Genomic DNA, 14,099 nt, shown 5'->3' on the forward strand with positions numbered 1-14,099 from the left:
TTATAGAGGAGTGTAAGTGTAATACAACAGCTTACACTGCAGCCAGTAAAGATGAGGACAAATAACTGAAGTACAGACATAGTGGACACTGGACGACATGCCCATATTTGGATTAATCGTTAATTGTACGGGTAGATGACAGCAAAACTAAGTGTAAACAAAAAATATTACATAGAGTTATATTTATAGTAATAGAGTTACAGGTCCAGTCGGAACGGTGCCTTTAAATTAATTGCTGAAATCACGAACGTATGTTCTACTTAAGGCTGTCTCCATGATGGTAACCAGAGTTTAAAATGCGGGAGAAGTTTAAGACAAATAAGGGGTGTATAGAGGAGTGTAAGTGTAATACAACAGCTGACACTGCAGCCAGTAAAGATGAGGACAAAATAACTGAAGTACAGACATAGTGGACATTGTACGGGTAGATGACAGCAAAACCAAGTGTAAACAAAAAATATTTCATAGAGTTACATTTATAGTAATAAAAACAGGTCCAGTCGGAACGGTGCCTTTAAATTAATTGCTGAAATCACGAACGTATGTTCTACTTAAGGCTTTCTCCAGGAGAAGTTTTAAGAAGAACGAAGTTCCAAATAAAATTGGGGCGAAAGAGTCGGAAACTTGACAAATAAGACCAATTCGTTTATAGAGGAGTGTAAGTGTAATACAACAGCTTACACTGCAGCCAGTAAAGATGAGGACAAAATAACTGAAGTACAGACATAGTGGACACTGGACGACATGCCCATATTTGGATTAATCGTTAATTGTACGGGTAGATGACAGCAAAACTAAGTGTAAACAAAAAATATTACATAGAGTTATATTTATAGTAATAGAGTTACAGGTCCAGTCGGAACGGTGCCTTTAAATTAATTGCTGAAATTACGAACGTATGTTCTACTTAAGGCTGTCTCCATGATGGTAACCAGAGTTTAAAATTCGGGAGAAGTTTAAGACAAATAAGGGGTGTATAGAGGAGTGCAAGTGTAATACAACAGCTGACACTGCAGCCAGTAAAGATGAGAAACAGGTCCAGTCGGAACGGTGCCTTTAAATTAATTGCTGAAATCACGAACGTATGTTCTACTTAAGGCTTTCTCCAGGAGAAGTTTTAAGAAGAACGAAGTTCCAAATAAAATTGGGGCGAAAGAGTCGGAAACTTGACAAATAAGACCCATTCGTTTATAGAGGAGTGTAAGTGTAATACAACAGCTGACACTGCAGCCAGTAAAGATGAGGACAAATAACTGAAGTACAGACTACAGACATAGTGGACACTGGACGACATGCCCATATTTGGATTAATCGTTAATTGTACGGGTAGATGACAGCAAAACCAAGTGTAAACAAAAAATATTACATAGAGTTACATTTATAGTAATAAAAACAGGTCCAGTCGGAACGGTGCCTTTAAATTAATTGCTGAAATCACGAACGTATGTTCTACTTAAGGCTGTCTCCATGATGGTAACCAGAGTTTAAAATGCGGGAGAAGTTTAAGACAAATAAGGGGTGTATAGAGGAGTGTAAGTGTAATACAACAGCTGACACTGTAGCCAGTAAAGATGAGAAACAGGTCCAGTCGGAACGGTGCCTTTAAATTAATTCCTGAAATTAATACTTTTAAATTACAGTTTAAGCCAAAACGAGGATGAGAATGCCAAACTTTCGACAAACGAAATTACCAGTATCAATTTATTAAAGCAGGGCCGAAGTTGCAGAAGTTATTAAATGAAATGATGAAGAGGGTCACGAGTTACGACGCAAAACTTAATGACAACTGACAAGGCAGACACATAATGGTCATCACACATGAGTGCAGACTAGACGAATTAACTGTTATTGTTAACTTAAAAATCAATGTGACATTCATTCCGTTTACACCGCAAGCATTTTAAAATAGATCTTTATGTGGCCAAATAATTTCATATTTTAAAAGCTTAGCAACACTACACAAATAAAATAGATCTATTATAAATGGCCACATACTTTCATAGTTAAAAAGGTTATAGCAACCCTCCGCAAACAATTCATATTAGCAGCACACAAATATTCAGTGCAACTACGTATGGCGCGGCGCTTTATTATGGAGGGAACTGACTGAGTTCCCTTTTGGTTTGTTATTGTTTGCAAAACGGCTATGACCCCCTGTAGCGTCTTCGACGCTACAGGGGGAGCCGCGCACTTCGTGCGAGGCGGGTCATACAACGTATGACAACACCTACATTAACAAGCATGCAAGCTCACCTGGTTCAATGAGCGGGAAACGGAGGACAAGGTCTGGTGAAGTCATAGGCTCATAATCACGTGACCTCAGACCCAATCAATGATCAATTAGGTTCGGGCATGGTCAGCCCCCTGTCACCCGATCTTGAGGTGACGTACGACACTCCGTTTACGCAATCAATGTCTGAAAGGCTACACACGTCGCATATGAGGACAAAAGCGCGGGTAATTTTGGCACCACTGTAAAGTGGTGCCAAAATCGTTGGGTGGGTTGATGGCTAGAGCCCTTTTTACCTTCGTGTCAAAACTTGTTAAGCCAATATTGTCCTGCACTGCGTGCACTAAACATTTCTGATAGATCACTAGTTATATATATGTATTGCGTAAAGGACAAGTTTTGTTTTACTACCTGGGGACCCCAGGCAAAATTTTATTTTACTTCTTATTGGTAGTTGGCGTGCACGTGATCTTTTGCGCGGCTGTAATTGGTTCTGAATGATCACGTAAATGCTAGTCACGTGCGTTCGAACATCCAATGAGCATTCGCACGTTTTTTTAAAGGGCGATGGAGGTCGTAATTCACTCAGCCCGAATAAAAATTCGGCGGAATGACAGGTAGATTGACGGATGTTACCGATATTTGGCAAAATACTTGAAAAAATAATTTATAATAGGTTATATAATTACCTCAGTGCTATGAACGTGATTTATGATCGACAATTTGGTTTTAGAAAACAACACTCAACATCTCATGCCGTAAACTATTCTGTCAATAAAATACTTAATGAGATTGAACAGAAAAATCATGTAATTGGAATATTTATTGATCTAAGTAAAGCATTTGACACAATTGAGCACGATAAACTCCTGCATAAACTTGAACACTATGGAGTAAGAGGTATTGCACTAAAAACTCTCTAGCTATCTAACAAACCGTAGCCAAGTAACTTCTTTTCAAACTGAAAAATCGGACAAGTGTTCAGTTGAGTACGGTGTACCCCAGGGGTCAGTGTTAGGACCTCTACTATTTCTGATTTATATAAATGATATTGTGAGCTCCTCAAGTTTGGCTGAATTCGTCCTGTTTGCTGATGATACAAATATTTTTGTGATAGGTCGTTCAGCACAGGAAGCTTTTGAAAAAGCTAATCATGTAATGAAACAGGTCAGTAACTATATGGAGTCTAACAAGTTACATATAAATGCAGGGAAAAGTTGTTTTATGCATTTTCAGCCAGGTTTGTCAAGAGCAACACAGACCTGTGCTAGAACACGGCACTTTAACAGGAATCTAACGATTTCAATAGATGGCAAAAAGCTAGAAAAAGTTCAATGTACAAAATTTCTTGGGGTGATAATAGACGAACAGCTATGTTGGGAACCACATCTTAATCATTTATCTTTAAAGCTGAACTCCAGTATTGTATCGATTAAGAGAATTTGCAAATTCATTCCCAAATCTGAATATTTGAAACTATACAATGCTCTTTTTATGTCACATCTTAGCTATTGTATAAATTGCTGGGGTGGGATCCCTAAACATAAGCTGAATAAAATCTTTGCTATTCAAAAACGATGTATACGACTGCTATTTGGTAACATTCCCAATTTTGATCATAAAGTATACTCCTTAACCTGTGCACGTTCAAGAACTTATAACGAACATATGGCTAAAAAGAACTACTGTCTTGAACACACTAAACCGCTATTCACTGAGCAGAAAATTATGAACCTGGAGAATCTGCACATGTACCATACATTTATGGAGCTATTCAAAATTCTTAAATTTGATGTCCCCCAGTCGATTAAAGATCTTTTCAAGTTCTGTCCTAGAAATGAAAAACTTCGTCTGATTGTCCCATTACTGAGGTTAGATATCTCCCAACAGAACTTCTTGTACACCTCTACGGAAATATGGAATGATCTCATCCCCTATGTATTCGAAATATGTGATGCTAATGTAGATGGGATAATAATCCCGGGTTCTTCCAAAAATTCAGACTTATCAGCCTCGTCAGGTATTATTAAATCTAACCTTAAAAAGCACTTGCTATCCCTCCAAAATCGAGGTGACCCTAATATATGGTAACTAATCTATATTATATCTTAAATTCTACATCTGGTACGGCTCTGCACACATGATATCTCTCTCTGCCATGAAACATGGCTAACCTTTCAAACTATGATTTAAAACATAAACCTAAACTAAAACTCAACTGGGCTCTCCTATGTCACCAAACTAGACCAATAAGCAATTTTAGCTTAGATAATTATATTTTTCTATATTTGTATAATAAGTATTATATTGACGTAGTGGATGGTTGAGGGGGTTTCAAGCACAGGTCACTCTCAAATCCTAAAGATAAGCAGTGGCCTTCGGCACTTGAAACCTCTTCAAACCTCCCCTGATTTATTTATTATTGATATTGTTTGATTGTGCCTTAAAAATAAATATTTGTTTTATTAAATATTTGTTTTATTACTCGTCTAAATTTCTTCGAAGTAGCGCGCGCCGCTTTCTTCTCGAAATGTTGGCCCGATGGCAAGTGCTACGAAGTAGCATGTTGAAAAGGCTACCTTCACGCCACTGGTGTTCAGTACTACTATACAGGAGGAATGGCAACTGAGGCTTCACAGTTCCTAAAACATCTCGCTGAAAAGATCAGCCTAAAGAAAAGCCAACGGTATTGTGATGTGATGTCATTTGTCAGACGCAGACTGCGTTTTGATCTACTCAGAACCTGTATAATCTCTATCAGGGGGTACAGAGGTACCAGAACCCTTCCACCCACGGCAATAAGTGATTTGGACCTTAACCTGATCAACACTCTTAAACCCTAAAAGGTCATGGAGTGCTTGTTGGATGGGGGTCTAAACTGCTTTTGTTGTGATGTGAATTAGTGGATTTTATATGTTATTACAAAGGGTTTTATTTTTTCCTCAGTTTTTAAATTTGTACCATTTTTACAGAATTTTTATATAGGGTCATTGCTATATTATGTGTATATTGTTTGAATTTATCTATAATGTTTTTTTTATATCCAGCTCAACCAAGACTGGTCTTTTTTAAGTCTAGTCTTACATGCACAAGTATGACCACAGCTTTTGTTTGTTTTTTGCCTGTTTATTCTTCAATTTTTGGTCAAATCGGCATGAGCATCGATGGGTATTGCATATTTTAAGGCTTTGCCCATTGGGCCCCACTGATCCTTAATAACATACAAAACTCGAGTTTTTCTTATGTGTATATTGTTTGAAATTATTTCTTCTCTTCGGGCATTGACCAATAAAGTGGTCCATTGTCTCCTCTTCCATGAGACGTTGTGGACAAGTTTTGGGGATAGTTGTCGGCTTGAAATTGTTAAGATAGTAGTTTAATTCAGCGTCCAGTATGGAATTTTGCTGCTGTTCTGGTACTCTCTTTACCAAGTTTCGGGATTGAGCTGGCGAACTTGTCTCTCCATACTCGTTTGAAGAAAGTGTTGGGCAACGTCATCCACCTTTCCCTCATTTTTCGAAGACTTATACTCCACAGTGCTCCTTTCCATAATAATTTTGGGATTGGAAGTGGCATTTGGGCAGAATCCAAGTTATCAGAATCTTTTTTGGCAAGAGAGTCTATCTTTTCATTACCATCATAGCCTTTGTGAGCTGGTAACTCTATGTCAAGTGGGGGTGATTCGGAATCAGCGTTTGAAAACACATCGATCCCCTGTCTGTCCCTTTTAGAAAAATCTCGAAGATCGAGTGTATAGTAGTGGTGTATTGTAGTAAAAAGGTCATTCAAACAATATATACATCCAATTAAATCAAGTAATACTATTGGCAGAGCACAATCAAATCGAGTGTTGCAATCGGGAGATGGTCCATTGCTACCAATATTGCTGAACTTTTAAATGTGTATAGCAGTAGTGATTTAGCACACTGTACTCGGGGAGTTTCCATATTTGTTCCATGAGAATGCTCGACATAAAATTAAGCTGGACTGCTTTGTAAAACCAGGCAAGTACTGGGGGTGCAGGTGGACACATTATTATTAAATCTAAAATAGCTAATAATTTAATAAATTATTAACAGGCCCCTTAACGTGGGCAATAATATACGCTTTATATTTTATGAATTATATAAACAAATTGAAGTCTATTTTTCCAATGTTGTTAAGGTGGACACAACTCACTCCGCTATGAACCATATATTTTTGAATTTAAAAAATTTAATTTGAGAACAAAGTATAAAGAAATTTTAATTAGCACTGTATAGTTAAAGATATTTATTTTACAAAGTAACATTGCTGACTTTGCATTTGTCCTTCCACGAGATACCCAGCACTGTACACAACATCTTTGTATATATCCTGTCCTGTTTCTGATCTGGTCAGAGCAAACCAAGATATATTAAACCTATATTGCATTCGGACACAAAGGGAAACACACAATGTTAGGCTTCAATCCTTTGTAAATAAACTACATCTTTAGAGCCTCAAATTAATTGTTATATAGTAGTGTTGAAAGTATTAAAACTATCTCTATAGCAGAGAGTGGGATGAAAGAAAACAGTTCAAGTAATTATTATTAATAAATCAAAATAGCGAATAATTTAATTTATCATCTGCTGTAACAGCCATAAACTAAAGTCATGGAGTTCATATGTGCGATGGTATAGCTGCTTGCTTCGAAAACTTCTAGAACTGCCAAGATGGTGAAAAATGACTCCAATCAGACAGAGCTGGGGGTGTGATCATTTCAGAATAACAAATTAATGATTTTTGTGTTGTTTAATGTTAAATTTTCTGTTGGAAATTAAAGTTTTTGATCTCTATTATTTATTGTTAATAAAATGCTCATTGTAACCAGTTATTTTTGAAAGATTTTCATCATCATAATGTCCCCCATGTATGTCACAAATTCTCTAGTTTCCCCATAATCGATTGAACATATCTTTGAAATAAATTGTATATTAATCATAATATCAAAACTTGCCTTAAACATTATTTGAATACTAACCCTTCGAATAAATCAGTAGGAAAGTAATCCATCTACTGTAAGCCATGACTTCTGGAGTTGCTGTTGACGAGAGTTGTAATGCTATGTGGTTGGAGTTCCATAGTGGCAAAGTAAAATCAAGAAGAGTTATCACCTTCCGCGTCAATGATAAGTACCAAGTAAGTTATTTTGAAATCCTATTTCTTGATTTTTAAACATCTGAAATTTACTATTTTAGATTATGAATGTGGACTACAAATTTGATATTTAAATTTGATGCTTGAAAGGAGTTATTGTTTAATTCGTGGGATTTGTGACAAATAATTTGTCTAGAAAAGGATCTTCTCTCAGAGAACATCTTTGAATTCTACATATAATAACCATTATCCACCACTTAAAGACCCTCACTGAATAATCGATTCCCTTAAATATTTAATCTAATTTATAGATCTTCTTAAGAATAGCATAAATATTCCTCTCAGGTTCAAATGTCTAATTAGTGCCTAGAAAGATTATTAATTATAAAATGTGGAAGAACTTTAAAAATTTTAAAGACTACTATGTTTTAAACTAATTACAACACTACAAATCTATTACATTTATAGAGAATTATGTAATGTAACTTGATGGAAATATTTTAAATGGGCATATCCTGTCCAAACCCAGGATGCACTACATGAAGAATTCGTTGTAACTTTGTTTGAAAAGCATTAATACTACATTTAACACTTTCATCACTACTAGGAAACAAATAATTTGAGATGATGATGAACGTGTCAGTCAGAAATTTGCTTTGCTAAAGTTAGTCGAACAGTTAAAAGATATTTCAAAAGCTCGTGTAATGTATATCTAATTACGTTAATATTACGTTTTGCTCTCAGAAAATCATCCCGGATGCTGACAAATGGCAGCTACCAATGCACCACTACAATGTAAACGAAGCTGCTGTAGAAACGAAAGAAACAATCAAAGCACTTAAAGAACTCCTCGCTGCAGGTATGAACTGTCTTTAATTATTTTTAAATTCATATAAAAGCATTCTATATATATATTAATTATCAGTCTGGGCCACCATGTATACTTCGATTTCGATCCTGGACTTATGTGGCAAGTTTGCTCCAAAAACCAAAACCAAAAATCATACTTTCGGACTGTTTTAACTGCGATTGGGCAATTCCGGCAGAAGGTCGGGTTACACTAATAATACAAATGACCTCGTTGATTATCCTAATCTCCTGAATTTATTGAATGTTTTGGTTGTCTAACATTTTTCTAGATATCTAACTTGTTCTTATTTTTTCTTATTTTTTCTTATTTTGTTCTTATTTTTTCTTATTTTTTCTTAATTTTTCAGAGTTGGCTGATGACAACCAGAAGAATGAACCGAGATGGATAATTATGTACTTCGATTATGTCGATAAAATCGACGGTAGGCTTACCGGAAAAGAAATCTTGATAAAATGGTGCCCTGATGGAGTGAAAGTGAAGTCTAGAATGACATTTGCTTCATCTTCCAAAGGATTCGTTGATGCTCTTGATGTAAGTCTTACGGGCATGTAATTACGAAATTTTATATGGATATTTTATAGCATCCTTGACTTAGCCGCTCCGGTCGGATATTTAAAAATAAATAAACAGATATAATATTGAAACTCAAGAAAGAGCAGGCCAACTATCAGAAATATTTATCAATTATTGTTATAAGAGTGAAACAGGCATTATTGTTACAAAATGATTAAATCAAATAACCCTGGATTATCTGATATTTTATTCTTATCTCGGTCGTCTCCTCAGGGTTTCAAGGCGTTGGTCGTGCAGGCTGACGAATTAGAAGAAATCGACGATCTCCTCCCACGATTCGAGAAAGGATTACTGAAATAGAGGGTAACGAAGTAACATCATGGTTACATGGCGCCACCTCGACCAGAATGATCGGCTTGCGCGTCGTACATAGATATTCTAGTTTTTCATATATATCTCAATACGTGAAGAGCCCCTCATGGTCCTATCACCTGGTTATATAAAATACATGTCTTTTCAGCATGGGAGAGCTCATTGATTAGCTTTTGATTTTTTGTTTTGTAAAGACACGAGGTGGTTATCTTTTCAACTTTGAACGGATTGATTCGGAAAAATTTGATAGTGATTTCATGTTTTTTTTGTACAAAATTGCAACACATGGCCATCAAGTTATCAAGTCATCAAGCTCGTTCATATTGAAGTCGAAACGCAATCCCTAATATTTGTTACTTTTTAAATACAGTTATATAATCTTTTACAATTTTCGTGCAGCCCTTAGGCCGCGTTGTTTGATTTTTACTCCGTTTCAATCTAGATTAAAATTACATGAGTTATTTTGATTACAATAATATTGCGATAACATTACCATTAGTTTATATATGTTTCACAATTTGTTACTATTCTGAAATAGTCGTATTCAATTGTTTCCGGTAACAAATAAGATATCAAGATTTATACATCGCACATGCAATGGGGCTCGCCTCTACTCCTCGAACTGTACATTTTACAGTTTTTGATACAATTTATGAAATAAGTTATCATTACACTGTACAGTTTGCTGCAAGTCATATATAACACTTAGATAACGGTTATATTACACTTTATAAGGCAGATGTCTAGCATTTAAGTATTGAAATTATACAGATCTAGAATCTAGATCTCACCGATCATTGATTGTAAAGTGATCAACTAGCATTGAACCAACCCTGTGACATTTTGCAGTTATACATCTTTACGTTCATAAGCTTTGCAAAAATACCGTTGACCTGGCAGATTGGCTGTAAGTTTGAACCTTATTCCGTTGTGAGGAAACCCACCAACATTATCTGCTAAAACTAGTAAAGCTTCAGCATCTGTAGAAATGTGCAAAGGGAAGTTGATATAATGTACAGAATGTACTCGATAGCTCACACGCTGCACAGTGCACACAGTTATTACACTGTTGAGTGTCGCGAGAGAGAGAGAGAGAGAGAGAGAGAGAGAGAGAGAGAGAGAGAGAGAGAGAGAGAGAGAGAGAGAGAGAGAGAGAGAGAGAGAGAGAGAGAGAGAGAGAGAGAGAGAGAGAGAGAGAGAGAGAGAGAGGGGGAGAGAGAGCTACTTGGAGAGTAACGCCTTGTCGTCAACTGTGGACCAGTAATATGACCCAGTATTTATCTTTACTGTAACTCAATAACCCTTCTACACTGCCCGCTTCCCTTCCGACTCCATGGTTGGTGGGGTTGTGTCACGTGATTGACGTACCTCTCGCTGATTGGTCGTAATGTTTCGACCAAGAGGTGGTGTTACTCGGGTTTCAAGCTAATAACACTGATAGTCCCAAAGATAAGATAGAGGCATTTTTTATCTGTACCCCTCCAAGAAAAGTGCTTTTGTCAGCTTTCTAACGAATACGATATCATATTAATATTTGTCTTGTTCGAGAATTAGAGAAATGTTGAGTACGAAATACTGTCCCTAAGTTTACTGCTGCTCACCTTGACAAAACTTAACCGAACAGTGTACTCCGCTGTAAGAAGAACTAGCTATATTATATACCCGCACATCAACAAGTCCTGTACGTGTTGAATACTATTCGTTAGAATGGTGTTGTGTGTATTAACACATCTGGTCAGTGTGAGGGAATGATGTAGGAACATAATATGGGAACATGAGCTCCACATAGCTCAATCTCCGGTTATCTGACCTTATATGGTCAATGGTCATATACCAATCGTATTGTACCACAAGGCCACAAGGTTCGATGACTAATGCAAATGGTCAATATGTTTCTTGAGTAGCGATACCTCAGATAGCCCGGTACAACCTTGCTCTCTCCTTAAATTTATCAAGAAATGGGAGTGATTGTTATTATTCGCAGTTATCATCATTAAACTATCCACTAGAACAAGGGTATTATTTTTGTGTCTAGTAATTTTAAGGGAGTAATCGTGGCCGCATTTAAGGTGTGCGCTGACAATCACATATTTATGATAGCACAAAAACTCGCGAGCATATTATAAGTCAAAGTGAAGGAATTATTTATGTGGGGGTGAGACGCTTGACATATTTTATGCAAGGTTATGTTACACAGCGTTTATTGTCTGTGTATGCAGGATATATCTCTCTCTCTCTCTCTCTCTCTCTCTCTCTCTCTCTCTCTCTCTCTCTCTCTCTCTCTCTCTCTCTCTCTCTCTCTCTCTCTCTCTCTCTATATATATATATTGCAGGAACTATTTGCGTATATTCTACCGGCTCTGTCGAATATTCTGGAGCACACTCTCTCTCTCTCCCGAGAACGTTATTAATGTCGAGTGTTTGTGATTCTACCGAAATGGTAAACACCGGCCCAGTTCAGATGACACTATTCCGGACGTATGATTTCAGGGAGAGCTGGTGGATGTAACTGTATATTCTTAGCGTGAGCTAATGCTCGCTGAGAGCAAGTGACGATATTACATCCGGAACAATAAAAGCTGACCTAATGGGATCCTTTAAATATCACCAGACCGTGATAATAATAAGTGAACCTGTACGAGTGTACATGGTTAAAATATAAAATATATGAGCATTAGAGCATATGACACGTCAAGGGGCTATATATGGGGTTATATGCACATTACACCATGTGTCGCTCTCTCACACCATCTTTTAACACCTTATCATACAAGTTGCACATCTATCTCTTCACCATTTCTCGGAGAATGTACACCTCCGAAATTTTTAAAAGCCTCTACACTTGCCATTCCATAACTTGCAATTCCATAACCTTATAAGGCCGCGCTTTCAACAAAGGCTAAATGCTTTCGATTAGATGTTACAAACAGTTCAGGTATCGTTGCTGATGATTGCAAAGGTTTAAACTCGTACTAAAACATGACCATATAAGGGCATTTCTGTGTTTAGATATTCGCCGATTTTAATGAGGCGTCAGATGTAAGCAGGAGATGTGGCCGCAGTTTTGACGTACCACGAACTTTTCATTTCACTTCACTCATCATTCCATCACCATATACGGTAACGCTTTTAGCAGTGGCATAATGATCGTTTTGAACAGATCACTACACTAGTCATTGGCCACGCAATAATTGCAGATATTTAAAAAATACGATGCGCCCGTGGCCATTTATGGCAATGATTCTGTGGGAGGAGAATTTTAATGGTTCAGTAAATTTTTAATGGTTCAGTAAAATTAACATACTTCTTTTAAAATGATGCTATGCATCGCGTCGTAGCATCATTATTCATGGCGTTAGAGGCCTGTCTAATGTTACGTACAGATCTGTATTACTATTGATATCATTACCATGTCCGATACATCCAAGTTATTGGACTACTTATACTAGTGTAACCCGTGCCTTCGGCCGGGACTTTACTGTCACAGTTGCAATGTAAAAGTATACAACCGCATTATATATTTGATATCACGCATAACGCTGTCTTATGAAAGTATGAAATCTCCCTACAGTTGAAACAAAGCGGCCGCAAGAGTGAGCTCTAAGCTTATAGTATTACGTGGGGCTAAACTAATTACGGTACATGTTATCCTCCTCGTTCTCTCTCCCATCCATTTATGTCACATTTCTGGAACAAAATCATCAATTAAACCACTTACCACCGGCCGATTTTAACAAAATTTGCTTATGGGCTTCGTCAGAGTTTTGTCAGCACTATACCGAAAAAACCAGTCCCGTAACTATTACCGTTTTTTTTGTATAACTGTTCGGAAAATACACACACACAGACACACACACAGACACACACACACACACACACACATTCTGGTGTTATTAAGTTGATAAAGTGGCCGGCAAGTATCATGGCCGATATTATGAAGGGAGATCAAATTAAAAGATAGTTCCGACCCACATCTACGAAGCACTTAAAGAATTTGCAGGGAAATAAATGTGTCTCATTGGCCTAAAAAGATCGAACTCTAATTTTAGTTACAATCAAAGTAAAACACCGTGGTGCAACTTTTCTTATGCTGATACTTAAAATAAATTCTGTAAAACAGGAACATATGCATATAAGGTCATGTTAATATGTGCTCCAAAATTAAAGGACCAGCTCAGCGAAGTATGCGTCATTATCCGACACAGTTAGAAACCTTTGTAATGTCAAATGTAACTTAGCCGGCCTGCGTGTTGAAGTGAGGTGTGTGTGTGTGTGTGTGTGTGGGCTCTGGGGGAGTGTGAAGTTACTTTATTCACCGGCACCGCGTTATTATTTGAGGATAATTCCTCATCTGGTTCTGAATGCTGATGAAATTAGCGTGAACTTGGTTCACTCGATGCAGTGCTATTATGTACCATTTTCTCTGGAACAGCAGACTTATATTTTCTATTAATATAATAGTACATTAGTGAATAAAATAATTTATTGAACTACATTGCAATACACTGTACACCGATAGATGTACACTGTACACTGTGCGGACTGTTGACTAGAAGTGTTCACTGTGCGCGGAAAACAAATAAGTACACTCTGCATGCAGCTTGTACTTGTAGAGTAGGTGCACTCTGCACGCAGCTTGTACTTGTAGAGTAGGTGCACTCTGCACGCAGCTTGTACTTGTAGAGTAGGTGCACTCTGCATGCAGCTTGTACTTGTAGAGTAGGTGCACTCTGCATGCAGCTTGTACTTGTAGAGTAGGTGTACTCTGCACGCAGCTTGTACTTGTAGAGTAGGTGCACTCTGCACGCAGCTTGTACTTGTAGAGTAGGTGCACTCTGCATGCAGCTTGTACTTGTAGAGTAGGTGCACTCTGCACGCAGCTTGTACTTGTAGAGTAGGTGCACTCTGCACGCAGCTTGTACTTGTAGAGTAGGTGCACTCTGCACGCAGCTTGTACTTGTAGAGTAGATGCACTCTGCACGCAGCTTGTAC

General features: G+C 37.4%; 3 protein-coding genes across 4 annotated transcripts in view; 2 read left to right on the plus strand and 1 right to left on the minus strand.

Annotated features, from left to right (window-relative positions):
• The window catches only part of LOC134818897 (uncharacterized), an 89,125-nt gene that overhangs the window by 23,651 nt on the left and 51,375 nt on the right, over positions 1-14,099 (minus strand). The gene's annotated exons all lie outside the window — the stretch shown is intronic.
• On the plus strand, positions 7,250-9,642 carry LOC134818903 (uncharacterized). The gene is made up of 4 exons (XM_063828614.1): positions 7,250-7,393; positions 8,096-8,210; positions 8,569-8,753; positions 9,009-9,642. The coding sequence occupies exons 1-4, from the start codon at positions 7,280-7,282 to the stop codon at positions 9,093-9,095; spliced, it is 501 nt and encodes a 166-aa protein (XP_063684684.1). The 5' UTR covers positions 7,250-7,279; the 3' UTR covers positions 9,096-9,642.
• LOC134818896 (protein diaphanous homolog 1-like) overlaps positions 7,963-14,099 on the plus strand; it is a 78,920-nt gene continuing 72,783 nt past the window's right edge. For both annotated transcript variants that reach the window (XM_063828606.1, XM_063828607.1), the window contains exon 1: positions 7,963-7,973. The gene's annotated coding sequence lies outside the window, so the exon portion shown is untranslated. The remainder of the gene's footprint in view (positions 7,974-14,099) is intronic.

The sequence above is a fragment of the Bolinopsis microptera genome, chromosome 7 (assembly GCF_026151205.1).
Source record: "Bolinopsis microptera isolate Bmic1 chromosome 7, MBARI_Bmic_1.0, whole genome shotgun sequence".
Lineage (NCBI taxonomy): Eukaryota > Metazoa > Ctenophora > Tentaculata > Lobata > Bolinopsidae > Bolinopsis > Bolinopsis microptera.

Coding starts and splice junctions, on each gene's coding strand:
- LOC134818903 (XM_063828614.1), top strand. CDS start 7,280: ATGACTTCTGGAGTTGCTGTTGACGAGAGTTGTAATGCTATGTGGTTG. Junction 8,211..8,568: donor TAAAGAACTCCTCGCTGCAG/GTATGAACTGTC, acceptor TTAATTTTTCAG/AGTTGGCTGATGACAACCAG. Junction 8,754..9,008: donor GATTCGTTGATGCTCTTGAT/GTAAGTCTTACG, acceptor TCGTCTCCTCAG/GGTTTCAAGGCGTTGGTCGT.